Source organism: Ixodes scapularis, unplaced genomic scaffold (genome assembly GCF_016920785.2).
Source record: "Ixodes scapularis isolate PalLabHiFi unplaced genomic scaffold, ASM1692078v2 PGA_scaffold4__175_contigs__length_147842914, whole genome shotgun sequence".
NCBI lineage: Eukaryota > Metazoa > Arthropoda > Arachnida > Ixodida > Ixodidae > Ixodes > Ixodes scapularis.
In genome coordinates this window covers 105,480,697-105,491,971 of record NW_024609879.1, presented here as the reverse complement: position 1 = coordinate 105,491,971, position 11,275 = coordinate 105,480,697, and the positions used below count along the sequence as shown (strand labels likewise).

The following is an 11,275-nucleotide window of genomic DNA, read 5'->3' as shown; positions in this document are numbered from 1 at the left end:
TAAAAAAAGCCCCTGCGTCTACTTTCCCGCACAACACTCGGAGAGCCAATCACTGCAACTTACAGAGGCAGCTCAGCGAATGACGATGCCGTAACATATGTTTAGACCAAAAAACGCAGTCTGAGTTGTGACATTAAGCAATGCAAAACGTCACGCTTGCATTGCTTAATGTCACAACTCAGTCTGCGTTTTTTTGGTCTAAATAGATGTTTCAGCATCGTCATTCGCTGAGCTGCCTTCGTAAGTTTCGGTGATTGGCTCTCCGAGTGTTGTGCGGAAAAGTGTATACACGTTTGTTGTTGTTTTTTTGTTTTTTTTTAGAGTGTATAGTCGATCACAACTCATTTCTATCTGTCAATGGACGTATCACGTAACCACTGTAGGAAAAATTGGATGGCCTGGGGTACTTTAACATGCATCGCGAAATGTCAGGTCTCTTGAGACCACACTCGGGATTGCCAAGCTTTCAGGGCGAATTCAAGCTGCAAAGCTGCAGTGTGTCTGGCTTCAAACTATTTACAGGGATATTTTTAACCGCAAAAATGAACGATGAATCGCCGAACGCTCATTTTCCGCCCAGATGTAGCGCTAGAAGTCCAAAATAGATGTCTAAGTTTCAACACGAACCGATATCTTATTTAAACTTTGTAAGGGATTTTCTAAAATTTTCAGTCGGAAAATGGGTGCCCATTTTCGCTTGTTTTTGGTTCCTGGCGCCATATATAGAGCCCCATGTCTTCCAGAGCTCCGCGCAACCGCCATTTTTTCATTGAAATTTGCAGAAAATCACTTATAACTTTTGGATAAGATAGGAGTTAGTGCTGAAACTTTGGCAGTTGGTTCTGAGCTCCAACGCTACATTGGAGTAAAAAGTGAGCGTTCGGCGACGCGTAGTTTATTTTTGCGGCAAAAAAAGCAATAAAATACTTGATAATTGTTTTTTTTTTTTTTTTTTGGGGGGGGGGGGGGGGGGGCACCTTTATACTTGGGTGTATTAGCAAGAGCAACCCTCTCCCTGGTGCTTTTCGCTCGGACTGGTGCAATACGTAATACACAAATTAATCCCGGCGAAACAAGCGGTATATGGGCTTCGGTTTAGCCTCTGTGCTTTCGACTCCTTGTTTTGATAGGCTGCGTACTCTGGCAAAGTAAAGCGCTACACGCCAATCTAATTGGTTGAGCTTTCCTTCTTATTTTATGCTCTACCTTGCGCTTATAAGATCATGTGGTTTGTTTACAGCGATCTAACGTTTCCTTTGCAGTTTCTGTCTCCATAGTCCTTTCATCCCGTGAGTACAGTCCCTGTCTCTCCGCAAGCCATGTGTATCGTATATTCGTATGTTATATTTCTCCCGGAGAATGTTTTTTTGGCCGCGGTGTTTGTTACTGATTGCTGTATGACCTCAAGCAGTAAACCAGATAGGCAAAACTTGTCCATCCGTCCTCAAGAATTGTTTTATAAAATAATAAGTATCCAGTACTCGTGCGTTCACAAAGAAAGCACTTTGATACTATTGGTAATAGTTACAAGTCGTAACTATAGAGTACACTGTCAGTCAATCTCGCCTCGTGCTCGCCCGGACTGCTGTGCGGCCTTCAATGTTTTGTCACGAAGCAAATAAGACCGTCCTCCTCTTCTCCGTTGATGGAAGATGCTGATATTAACAAATACAACTTTTTATTTAAGTGATAGGATATAAAATCTTTACAACAGATATGGCCAATTCGTCATTAAATGTTGGGGGGAACAATCCTAACCTCTGGAAACTTTCCCTGCCGTCCTCCCTGACCACACACACCCTCAGCGGGGGCCCCGACCACAGCCAAACTCGACAAACACAGTTCCACACAAAGGCGGGCGAGCCGAACTCCTCCACAGCCGTAAGGGGGACCAAGTTTGCGAGCTAGCGGGCGGACGGCTCCACAGCCGAAGGGGGGGTCGGACGTGCAGGTTGGCTTTCAAGAGGCAGGGAGATGTTCACGGCTTGGTATCCGGGGGCCAAATTCTTAAGAGTCCTTCGGTGGCCGCTTATATTCAGTTCACCATCATTCTGGGCTCCTCCAGTCCACCAATCAGAACGTTTGGGAAGGACCAATCAAGAGGGGTTTTCTTAGCACCAATCAAAGGCTCGGAGCCTAAAGCAAATACGAACATTCCAAAAACAAGCGCATATACGAGACAGAGCACATTCCAAACGAAGCTCACAAGAGCAGCCATAAACAACAGAAAGCACATACGTACGTAGACAGAGAAGTTACACATACACAGCGCAAAACCACCTCCGAAGTAGATATCCCAAATGCAAACAAACACAAGACAAAACGTTTCCAACGCGGGGTTCTGAAAACTATAAGTGTAGCGTTACAGCGTTCACGTTCTCCCCCATTTGGGGTCCCCCGACCCCGGCAGAGGCCATGAGCCGTGCCGTAAAGACGAGTGAACCCCCGAAGAACGCCAAAAACAAAGTAAAGCTGTATACTAAAAACTCGCGCGAGCAAAACTTCGCGACACCTTCCCATTACGGAAAAAGAGTGACCTCACTCTTAAAATGCACATACAAAATTCGGAGCTTTTCCATCTTGAAGTAAGCGTGCACACACTGTCTTAAACATAAAAATTAATGTCAAGCTGTTACTCCAACGAAACGCTACTTCGTTTACAACATACACGATATCAGAAATACACAAAAAACTTACGTGTCTTTTAAACAGAACTCACAAAAAAACTATCTGGGTAAAGGTAATAACAAACATCTTCACAAGGTCAGGCACATGGTTATTCGAAAACTAATCAAGCCGCAGTCCATCATGTTGTCGCTTTAGAGAGTTCTTCAAAATTCGAAATGATAAATGGGAATGTTCTCAGAAGCAGTAGTCACTTCCCTCGACGTTCAGAAAACACATTTTCCGGTGATAATTTTTAGTAGATTGCATGCGAGGCCGTAGTTGTCGGAAGTCTGAATCATTATGTCACTTGTCGCGCCCTGGATAAACTCTAGCTCTTATTTAGAAATCGTCCCTCTCTCGCGTGCAGCAAAACATCGGGGTGGTCCGCCGTAAGTACCTGACTGGACCGAATCCACCAACAAAATAACTTGCACACAAGGAGCAGTATTCGAGAGCTCTCACTGTTGTCATTGCCCAAAACACAGCCATTTATATTGGCTAAAATCGAACTCGTCACTTTGACGGTTCACACGTCCCTCCATCCTTTCTTAAGTATACTCAATATCGGGGTAGTCCGCCGTATTGAACCTGACTGGACTTGGTCCCACCGAAAAGGAGAGCCACCAGAGTAGGAGGAGAATTTGCGCAATTACCGAGCCCATCCAGAGAACTCGCGCCATATTGAACATGACTACGATTTCTGGGGGCCCGAGGCGCTATAAAACAAAAAGGCAATGACAAGAATACATTGTCGAGCTCAACTCTCTTTTCTATCTACACAGCAAATACGTTCTTGAGTTTGACACTTTCTTCTATATACACAACAAGGGCAACGCATCAGCGACAAAATACAAGTTATTTTGAGTCGAGGAAGTTAGAACGAAGGCGGGATTTTCAAGCGACGACAGAGTTCGAAAGTTCGAGGTCGTATTAGTCGAAGAGGCACTCGGTACTTTTTGCAGTGTTTTTGAAGCGAGCACGGTGCTTCACAAGGAACGGATGGCAGTTTTGTAGTGGACGAGCAGTTCTTACTTGAATTTGAGGAGGAGTTTCTGGGAGAGTACCGAGAGTTCCGGAAAGCACCACACAGGCGAGAATTGCCAGAGTGAGAAGACCGACGGGGGTGGTCATGATGGATTTACCCTGGGATGTCTCGGCGTCTCAGATGCCACGGTGAGTCCGGACGCAGCGAGGAAGTTGTTCTTGCCTCTGCATCAGGGTCCTAGGGTGATCTCCATGACGTCTTGGCATTTTGTAGCTTGAGGCACGAGCCATTTGGCGATTGTAGCAATCGGTCGTACCCCGCACACTCCACCACTTTTGTAACGTAGAAAATAAGAGGTGTCTTCTTCTCCGTTGTTGATGAAACGTTTACTGAGGTTAACAAACACAACTGTTTATTTAAAAGATAGGATATAAAATCTTTACAACAGATATGGCCAATTCGTCATTAAATGTTGGGGGGAACAATCCTAACCTCTGGAAACTTTCCCTGCCGTCCTCCCTGACCACACACACCCTCAGCGGGGGCCCCGACCACAGCCAAACTCGACAAACACAGTTCCACACAAAGGCGGGCGAGCCGAACTCCTCCACAGCCGTAAGGGGGACCAAGTTTGCGAGCTAGCGGGCGGACGGCTCCACAGCCGAAGGGGGGGTCGGACGTGCAGGTTGGCTTTCCAGAGGCAGGGAGATGTTCACGGCTTGGTATCCGGGGGCCAAATTCTTAAGAGTCCTTCGGTGGCCGCTTATATTCAGTTCACCATCATTCTGGGCTCCTCCAGTCCACCAATCAGAACGTTTGGGAAGGACCAATCAAGAGGGGTTTTCTTAGCACCAATCAAAGGCTCGGAGCCTAAAGCAAATACGAACATTCCAAAAACAAGCGCATATACGAGACAGAGCACATTCCAAACGAAGCTCACAAGAGCAGCCATAAACAACAGAAAGCACATACGTACGTAGACAGAGAAGTTACACATACACAGCGCAAAACCACCTCCGAAGTAGATATCCCAAATGCAAACAAACACAAGACAAAACGTTTCCAACGCGGGGTTCTGAAAACTATAAGTGTAGCGTTACAGCGTTCACGTTCTCCCCCATTTGGGGTCCCCCGACCCCGGCAGAGGCCATGAGCCGTGCCGTAAAGACGAGCGAACCCCCGAAGAACGCCAAAAACAAAGTAAAGCTGTATACTAAAAACTCGCGCGAGCAAAACTTCGCGACAGTTTGATGCTACAGTGTCTGGCATCTCGATCGCGCGTCCCCAGCTTCGAGCGCGTTTCTGGGCGACTCAGAAATAGCTGCCAGCTTTTGATCTCATGTCTCGAAAGACTGGATGGGGGACAATCTTTTAGTGCACTTAATAATATTTTGTGAGGGTTTGGAGTTATTCATGATTCTCCTAAACTTCACACCCGATTCGACTAGGTTATCACATAGCGCTGGGAGTGCTCCTCATTTGATTTAATTTGTCCCAAGCGCTCTCTTTCTGGATAAAGTCAGATTAGAGGCCTCTGAGGACCGCGGTGCGATGCTGATACTTATTCGGTGAGCACGTGCTTACAATTATTAAGTTGTTTTCTTTTTTTTTCCCCCGAGATAGAATAATGTCGTACAATGTGTGGGTAATTCGTTCTCTGTCTCGAGAAAACATTTGTTTTTTCTTTGTTTTTTGTTTTTTTAAGACGAGAAGCACTCTCCTTGATAGTTTGAGACTCGGGTACATAAGGTGAAACAATGCCGCCTGACAGGATATACCGTCAGCTAACAATGGGTACAAAGTCCAGCAGCACACAATGCGCGGAGGACAAGCGATACGACTGACCAAACAAGCAAATTCTCGGACGTCCGCAGGGGAAGACCCGTGCATGTCGAACGACACCGGCGGGTGCGAGAGATGGTGCCGGCATAAGGGCACCAAGTTCGGTTCCTGCACCGGTGGGGCTTGCAGCTGTTCGAACGTCCCTTCGATCGCGCGCACAGGTACGTTTACGGGCCTAAAGGCTGGAAACACGAGTGCGAAAACTCTACCGAAAATCGCACAAAAATTCGGTAAATCTGGAACTCGTTTCGTTCTATATTTGAGTAACCAGGACATTCGCTGCATGCTAATAGTGGAAGATGCGGTTTCGTTTAAAAGCATATTCCAGAATTGTGTGCAAAAACTTCCAGCCTAACATTCGTTTTTTTTTTTCGTTGTTAAAAAAATAAAAGTAATGTTGGGCTTTTTTTTTTCTTCTTTTTTTCCCCTAGGTTTTGAAATTTGTGCGATTCCTGCCGATTCGTGGTCTTTGCATATCTCTCACGTCCAGTCTTGTTAGCATTCATGATTGACCCAGCATTTTTAGATACTGCAATTTCTGGAGGCCTTGATAGCGAACGCGCGTGCGCACCACGAGAGGAACTTTTTTTTTTTTTTTTTTGTGAAGTGATTGGTTAGGACAGGTGTGTAATATAATAAACTTTCCCAGAAAAAAAAAAAGAAAAAGGTAGCGTAATTTTTATGTTGCGAGACAGAATTTGAGTTAGGAGCAATTCTGATATTTATGCACGTCGACCCGAAACGGCAGCATGGTTCTGAATTGCTCCTACGCATAGAGCGAGTCGTCTGCTTTTTTCGTAGGGAAAAACGGTGACGTCAGAACAACGCCAATCTCTGATTGGCTTTGATTGAAAGGATGTGGACCTCTACGCTAGATGCCTTGAGGTATACCCACTGTTTTCTTTTCGATCAGCCAATAAGAGCTCGGCGTTCTGACATCATGATAGCCCCTCTGCAAGAATCAGACGAACTTGCGCTCCAAATAAAAACACCGACCCCCCCCCCCCCAAAAAAAAAAAAAAAAAAACAACATTTATAAGCATTTGGTTTGCACTTGGATTCTGTCATGTCTGCATCAAACAAAGTATCTTTCGGTTGATGCACAAGCAGTCTGACTGCGGCTTTAAGGCCCGTTCACATACTTGCAACCCCTTTAGACCGACAGCCTTGAAACCTCTTAAAATCTCTTACGACGAGAGTAAGACGAGAGAACGCACTGGCGCCATCTATCGGATAGCGGTGGAACACTTGGCTCTCCCGTGTAATTCCGACTTCTTTCGCGCACCATCCTTTTTTTTTTTTTTTTTTGGCTTAAAAAATCTCCTGTCAGTGCTATAATCGACCATTTCTCCTAACTATTCGACCTCGAAAATATTGCAAAAAACCTTCGCTCTGGTGAAATGCAGTTCCAGGGTCCCCACGTAGATGGCGCAAGCGTTCCAGTGAGTTCTCTCGTTGTAAAAGATTTTAGGAGATTTTCAGGCACTCTGTTCTAAGGAGTCGCAAGTGCGTGAACGGGCCCGCAGGGTCCGAAAGACCTGTAGCTCTCAAGTTAGGGCAGCGCCTCTGACGAGCAAAGCTTAAAATTATTTTGGCGCGTTTTAGTTGTGAATTTTTACTTTCTTTTTTTTTTTTGCGCGGGCGCTATGTTTGCAAGATTAGAATCGTGGATATTACTCCGTAAAAAAAAGTTACAATGAAATAATTTTTATGATTTTGAAAGGACACTAAAAGGGCGAGCTGAATGTTTCTTTAATTTAATATTGGTTTAGATCTTTTAGTCGCTTGTTACTGCGCGTAGACAGTTGCGGGCACACGCTTGTTAACGACCGTGACTGACCTCGTGCATCATCGAAAGCTACAGTGCCGCTTTTTGCAAGCATTACATGGTCGCGTTTTACGAACGCGCTCGCCCACCCGGGCCGAGAGAAACAGGCCTACAACGGGAGGCGTCGTGGATATTGATTCGTACTCTCTCTCGCCGGCTATCATGTTCTCGTGGCCTGGTCGGCATGGTTAGTAACCGGTGGTAACCGGCACAGTGCTACGCTTAGTGCCGTGGAGAGGGCACAGTGGAAAGGCCTCGTAGTGAGGTAGTGTTCATCTGCGTCCCCACGCTCGCTTCCTGTAAATGACGTAGAAGACATAGACCATGGTCTTGATATCTGGGAGCTGTTAGTAGTGCCCCCTCATAGCCCAGTGTACCTGACAGGTTCATCTTCGGGCCTTGGTGCAACGACAAATCATTTGCACAACTGATCTGTCTTAGGGTGCCTAGATGTAAGAGAGTGACCAACTGAAACCGTGGAAAGCGTTTGCTTTTGAATGGTGGACGCCTTCTGGGAAGATAAGTTGCGAGTGCGCGTGCGCGATGTGGAGGCAAAGACGCTAGCAGGCGACCACAGCTTTCCTTGCCTCCTCGCAGACGGTGTTGCAAACATGGTCCATACACCAAGTTGACGCTGATCGATCAGTCTGAAATCTCGGCGCTCTACTCTGTCCAGGAGAATCGGACGACCCCTGTCGGCGGAAAGACCAGATGGAGTGCAGCGTCAGGTGCCTTAAGGTGGACTACGTGTCCGGTCACTGTTTGGGCCGCGTCTGCCACTGCATGAAGCACGACAGCCTTTATCCGGGCCCAACACTCTCAGGTTGCTTCTTCGCCCTAGAGCCGGTCTATAAGCTATGCTTAGGGTAGTGCCACGATATTACCCGATTACCTTGTGGGTGCCGCCACCGTTTTCGTGATTGGTGCCGAACGGGCGCAATCGGCGATAGTTACCCTTTTAAAATTTGTATTTCCTGAGCTCTGGACACTACGTCAGGAAGGGCACGGGATGTTGTCGCTGATGGAAATAGATAGGCAAACGCAAATCGAAAAATAAAGGTTTAATCGGCGAACGTCTGCCAGAAACAAAAGAAAGAACGAGCGTAGGGAAAGCGCAGCGACTGTGGAGGTGTCGTCATGACAGCTGGTTAGCGCGAGAGTTTCTTACTCGGCAAGGCCACGTTGAGCTCCTTATCTACTGCACTCGGTATCTCGAACATTCCTTGTACAATGTTCGAGCGTCGAACATTCGGCGTAAGAGTAAACAGGAATCTTCTAAAAATATAGAGTAGCGTTCCCTCTTGACCGTGCACGCCGCAATATCGCTTTGCTCTGCTGCGGACTGCTTTAACGTTTCCGCGGCATGGAAAAGTGTTTCTTTGAGATTTGATATAAAGGTTCAGACAAGGGAAAACAATGGCTACTTTAAGTGCCAAGATTGCTGAAGTGTCGGTACTCTGCAGCGTAGCGTATTCAGTGACTCTAGTACCTACTTAAAAAATATGGTGCGAGTACTTGGCCGCAAGGCACTTCATACCGTGGTGGAGCCAATCGCTTTAATTTACGGTGGGAGCTCGGCGAAGGGCGATGCTCAATATATATCTAGAATAACACCCAAATAGTCTACACTAACACCTAGTGTGAGGGTTCACGTGCCTACGTAACATTTATATGTTAAGCCTCTTCATTCATTAAGTTCCCTCCATAATCAACGAACAAATTGGAGCTTTTTCCAACCCGTTCGTGGAATCTATTAAACTAACGAAAGCAACATTATTTCTCTAAATACATTTAAACTCTTATGTGGCATTCATTCAGTCCCAGTAAATAAGCTTCAAACTAATGACACTTCAGCTATTGGATTGAATTTGATTGTACCTTGTTGCCTATTGCCCTTGTATCGGGTTGAACAGAGTCTGTGCTCAGCTCCAGCCAAACTTGGCCCTTAAGATTATTGTTGCCAGTTGTCTGAAGCTTTATTTTAAATTGTGGGAAACGGTTTTCTGTCCTCTAGAAGTGTTAAAACAGTATCTGCAAAGGGGGGGGGGGGGGGGGGGGGCCGGGGCAAGATATATCGTCTGAGCATTCCGTGACCAGAACGCAGAAAGTAAGCTTTTTGGAATCGTAACGATCGATGAATTGCACCTGCAATGCACGAAGCACGAAAATGACGAAGTAAATCGGGGATTGGGCTGCCAATGCTCTAAGCATAGCATATGTATTTAGTGGCTCTATAGTTCAAAGGAAGCCCGTCCCACCCCTGTTCACTTAAGCAGAGCGAAAGCTGGAGAAGAGGTCGCCTTTTCTCCAGCGTTCCCACTGCTAAGGTGGAAATGGGTGGGAGGAGCCTACCCTGAACTCTTGACCTGCCACCGACTATAGAGTGTACGAGACAACATTCTGCAACATTCTTTGCAGAGCTCGGCACGCGGCAAGTGGCCGGTGCGCCGACTAAGAGAGAAGCAACCCCCGAGAGGCTACCCTCGAATGATCAGACGGATAGAGGGGCGCCCAAGAGGAGCCCGGTTGTTGAGCAGGTGAGCGACACGAGCAAGAAGAGAGGCCATGACACGTCGTATCTGACGTCTTTGCTATTCTATTCGGAGAGGAACTGAGGGAGAGGAGAATATGAGAGCGCGCTGTGTCGTCAGAGCGCCCAGCTCTGATTGGAAGGATTAGGGGGTAGATGCAAAGGCTGGCTGCCCTTGCCTCTATCCGCGATCTCTCTCCAATCGGAACGAACAAGCGCAGGGTTTAGCGATCGAAATTTCGATGCCAGACCCTGCACGAAGAGCAGACGACGTTCTTGTTTGCAAACCAACCTAGGACTAAAAGAACCTTAGCGAAAGTTCTCTTTGTTAAAAATTCTGGATCCCTCTGAAGAAACAACTAAAGAAACCCTGTGTATGTGAATGTATGATATATTAAAGACATGTAATCAAATACGAGCACATGAGCAAAGAATAAAGTAACCCAGAAATAGGCTTTCCATTTGCGTCAGGCAACTATGACTGTGGCTGTATACTTTGCATGAAAGAGTTTTCTTTTTTTAATATAGCAAGTTGTTGTTTATAGCTTGAGACAAAAGACCTAATCAACATTTGTTGTCTGCTAGCTGTCAACTTACTTAAATTTACGAGCGTTAGACGGATCCGAAAGTTCGCGAGGGACATAATTCAAATTTGCTCGGGTTAGCATTCTCCGTTCCTTGCGTTGCTAAGGATTCATGACAGTCAAAACAATTCTAATTCAGTTGAGTCCCAGGAACGGCCTATATAAATTTGTACAAGCTTGTACGACTATGTTGGAAAATAAAAAGGAAAAAAAAAGGTATTGAGAACTGTCGTTCAAACTCCATCTACATTTTAGTGACAGCAGTGAATTGGCTCAGACGTATGTTTACTTTTTATTCATTTCGTAGTTTACGTATTTTATGAGCTAGTGCACCTTGGCGGTTGGCAGCCGGTACATTAAACGAAAACAAATGGACTAATTACTAAACAAATAGCTTAAGTTTCTGGAGCCTTGTTTCTTAAATTGTGAACTTGAAAACACAAGAAAGACAAGGGGAGGCCTTTCGTGGGATAATATAACGGTAAAGCTTAAAATTCTATTCGCAAGAATATTATTACTCAAAATATAACTTGATCTATTTTAGGTCATAATAGCTAGAAATTAAAAAAAAAAAAAAAAAAAATACTGCTGCCCTTTCACACGTTGTACAAGCTAAAGTAAAATCTTCTTAAAACAAAATAAAATTACTCGTTTACTTATCAAATAGGATTTGGGGGTGTGTGAATTTTATGAGACCCTCTACTAAACAACTGCATGTGTATAAACAGGACTCTGTTCACCCTTAAGCTGTTCGGCCAAAGCTACAAGCGTGAGGTAGCCCACACACTCTGCTTTGAGACGTGCCTTTCGAGTGCGAGCAATCGTTTTGCGATAGAACG

At 45.7% G+C, this 11,275-nt stretch overlaps 1 protein-coding gene across 1 annotated transcript; it reads left to right on the top strand.

Moving 5' to 3' along the window:
* The first annotated feature begins 5,279 nt into the window (after positions 1-5,279).
* Positions 5,280-9,937, top strand: LOC115322988. The gene is made up of 4 exons (XM_029983376.2): positions 5,280-5,297; positions 5,424-5,655; positions 7,999-8,145; positions 9,741-9,937. Exons 1-4 carry the CDS (start codon positions 5,280-5,282, stop codon positions 9,935-9,937), a joined length of 594 nt encoding a protein of 197 aa, XP_029839236.2.
* Positions 9,938-11,275: the final 1,338 nt, after the last annotated feature.

What these genes read in the sequence shown, in the direction of transcription:
- LOC115322988 (XM_029983376.2), top strand. An exon ending in CCCTTCGATCGCGCGCACAG is followed by an intron (nt 5,656 to 7,998) that starts GTACGTTTACGG and finishes TACTCTGTCCAG; the next exon opens with GAGAATCGGACGACCCCTGT. An exon ending in TCCGGGCCCAACACTCTCAG is followed by an intron (nt 8,146 to 9,740) that starts GTTGCTTCTTCG and finishes CATTCTTTGCAG; the next exon opens with AGCTCGGCACGCGGCAAGTG.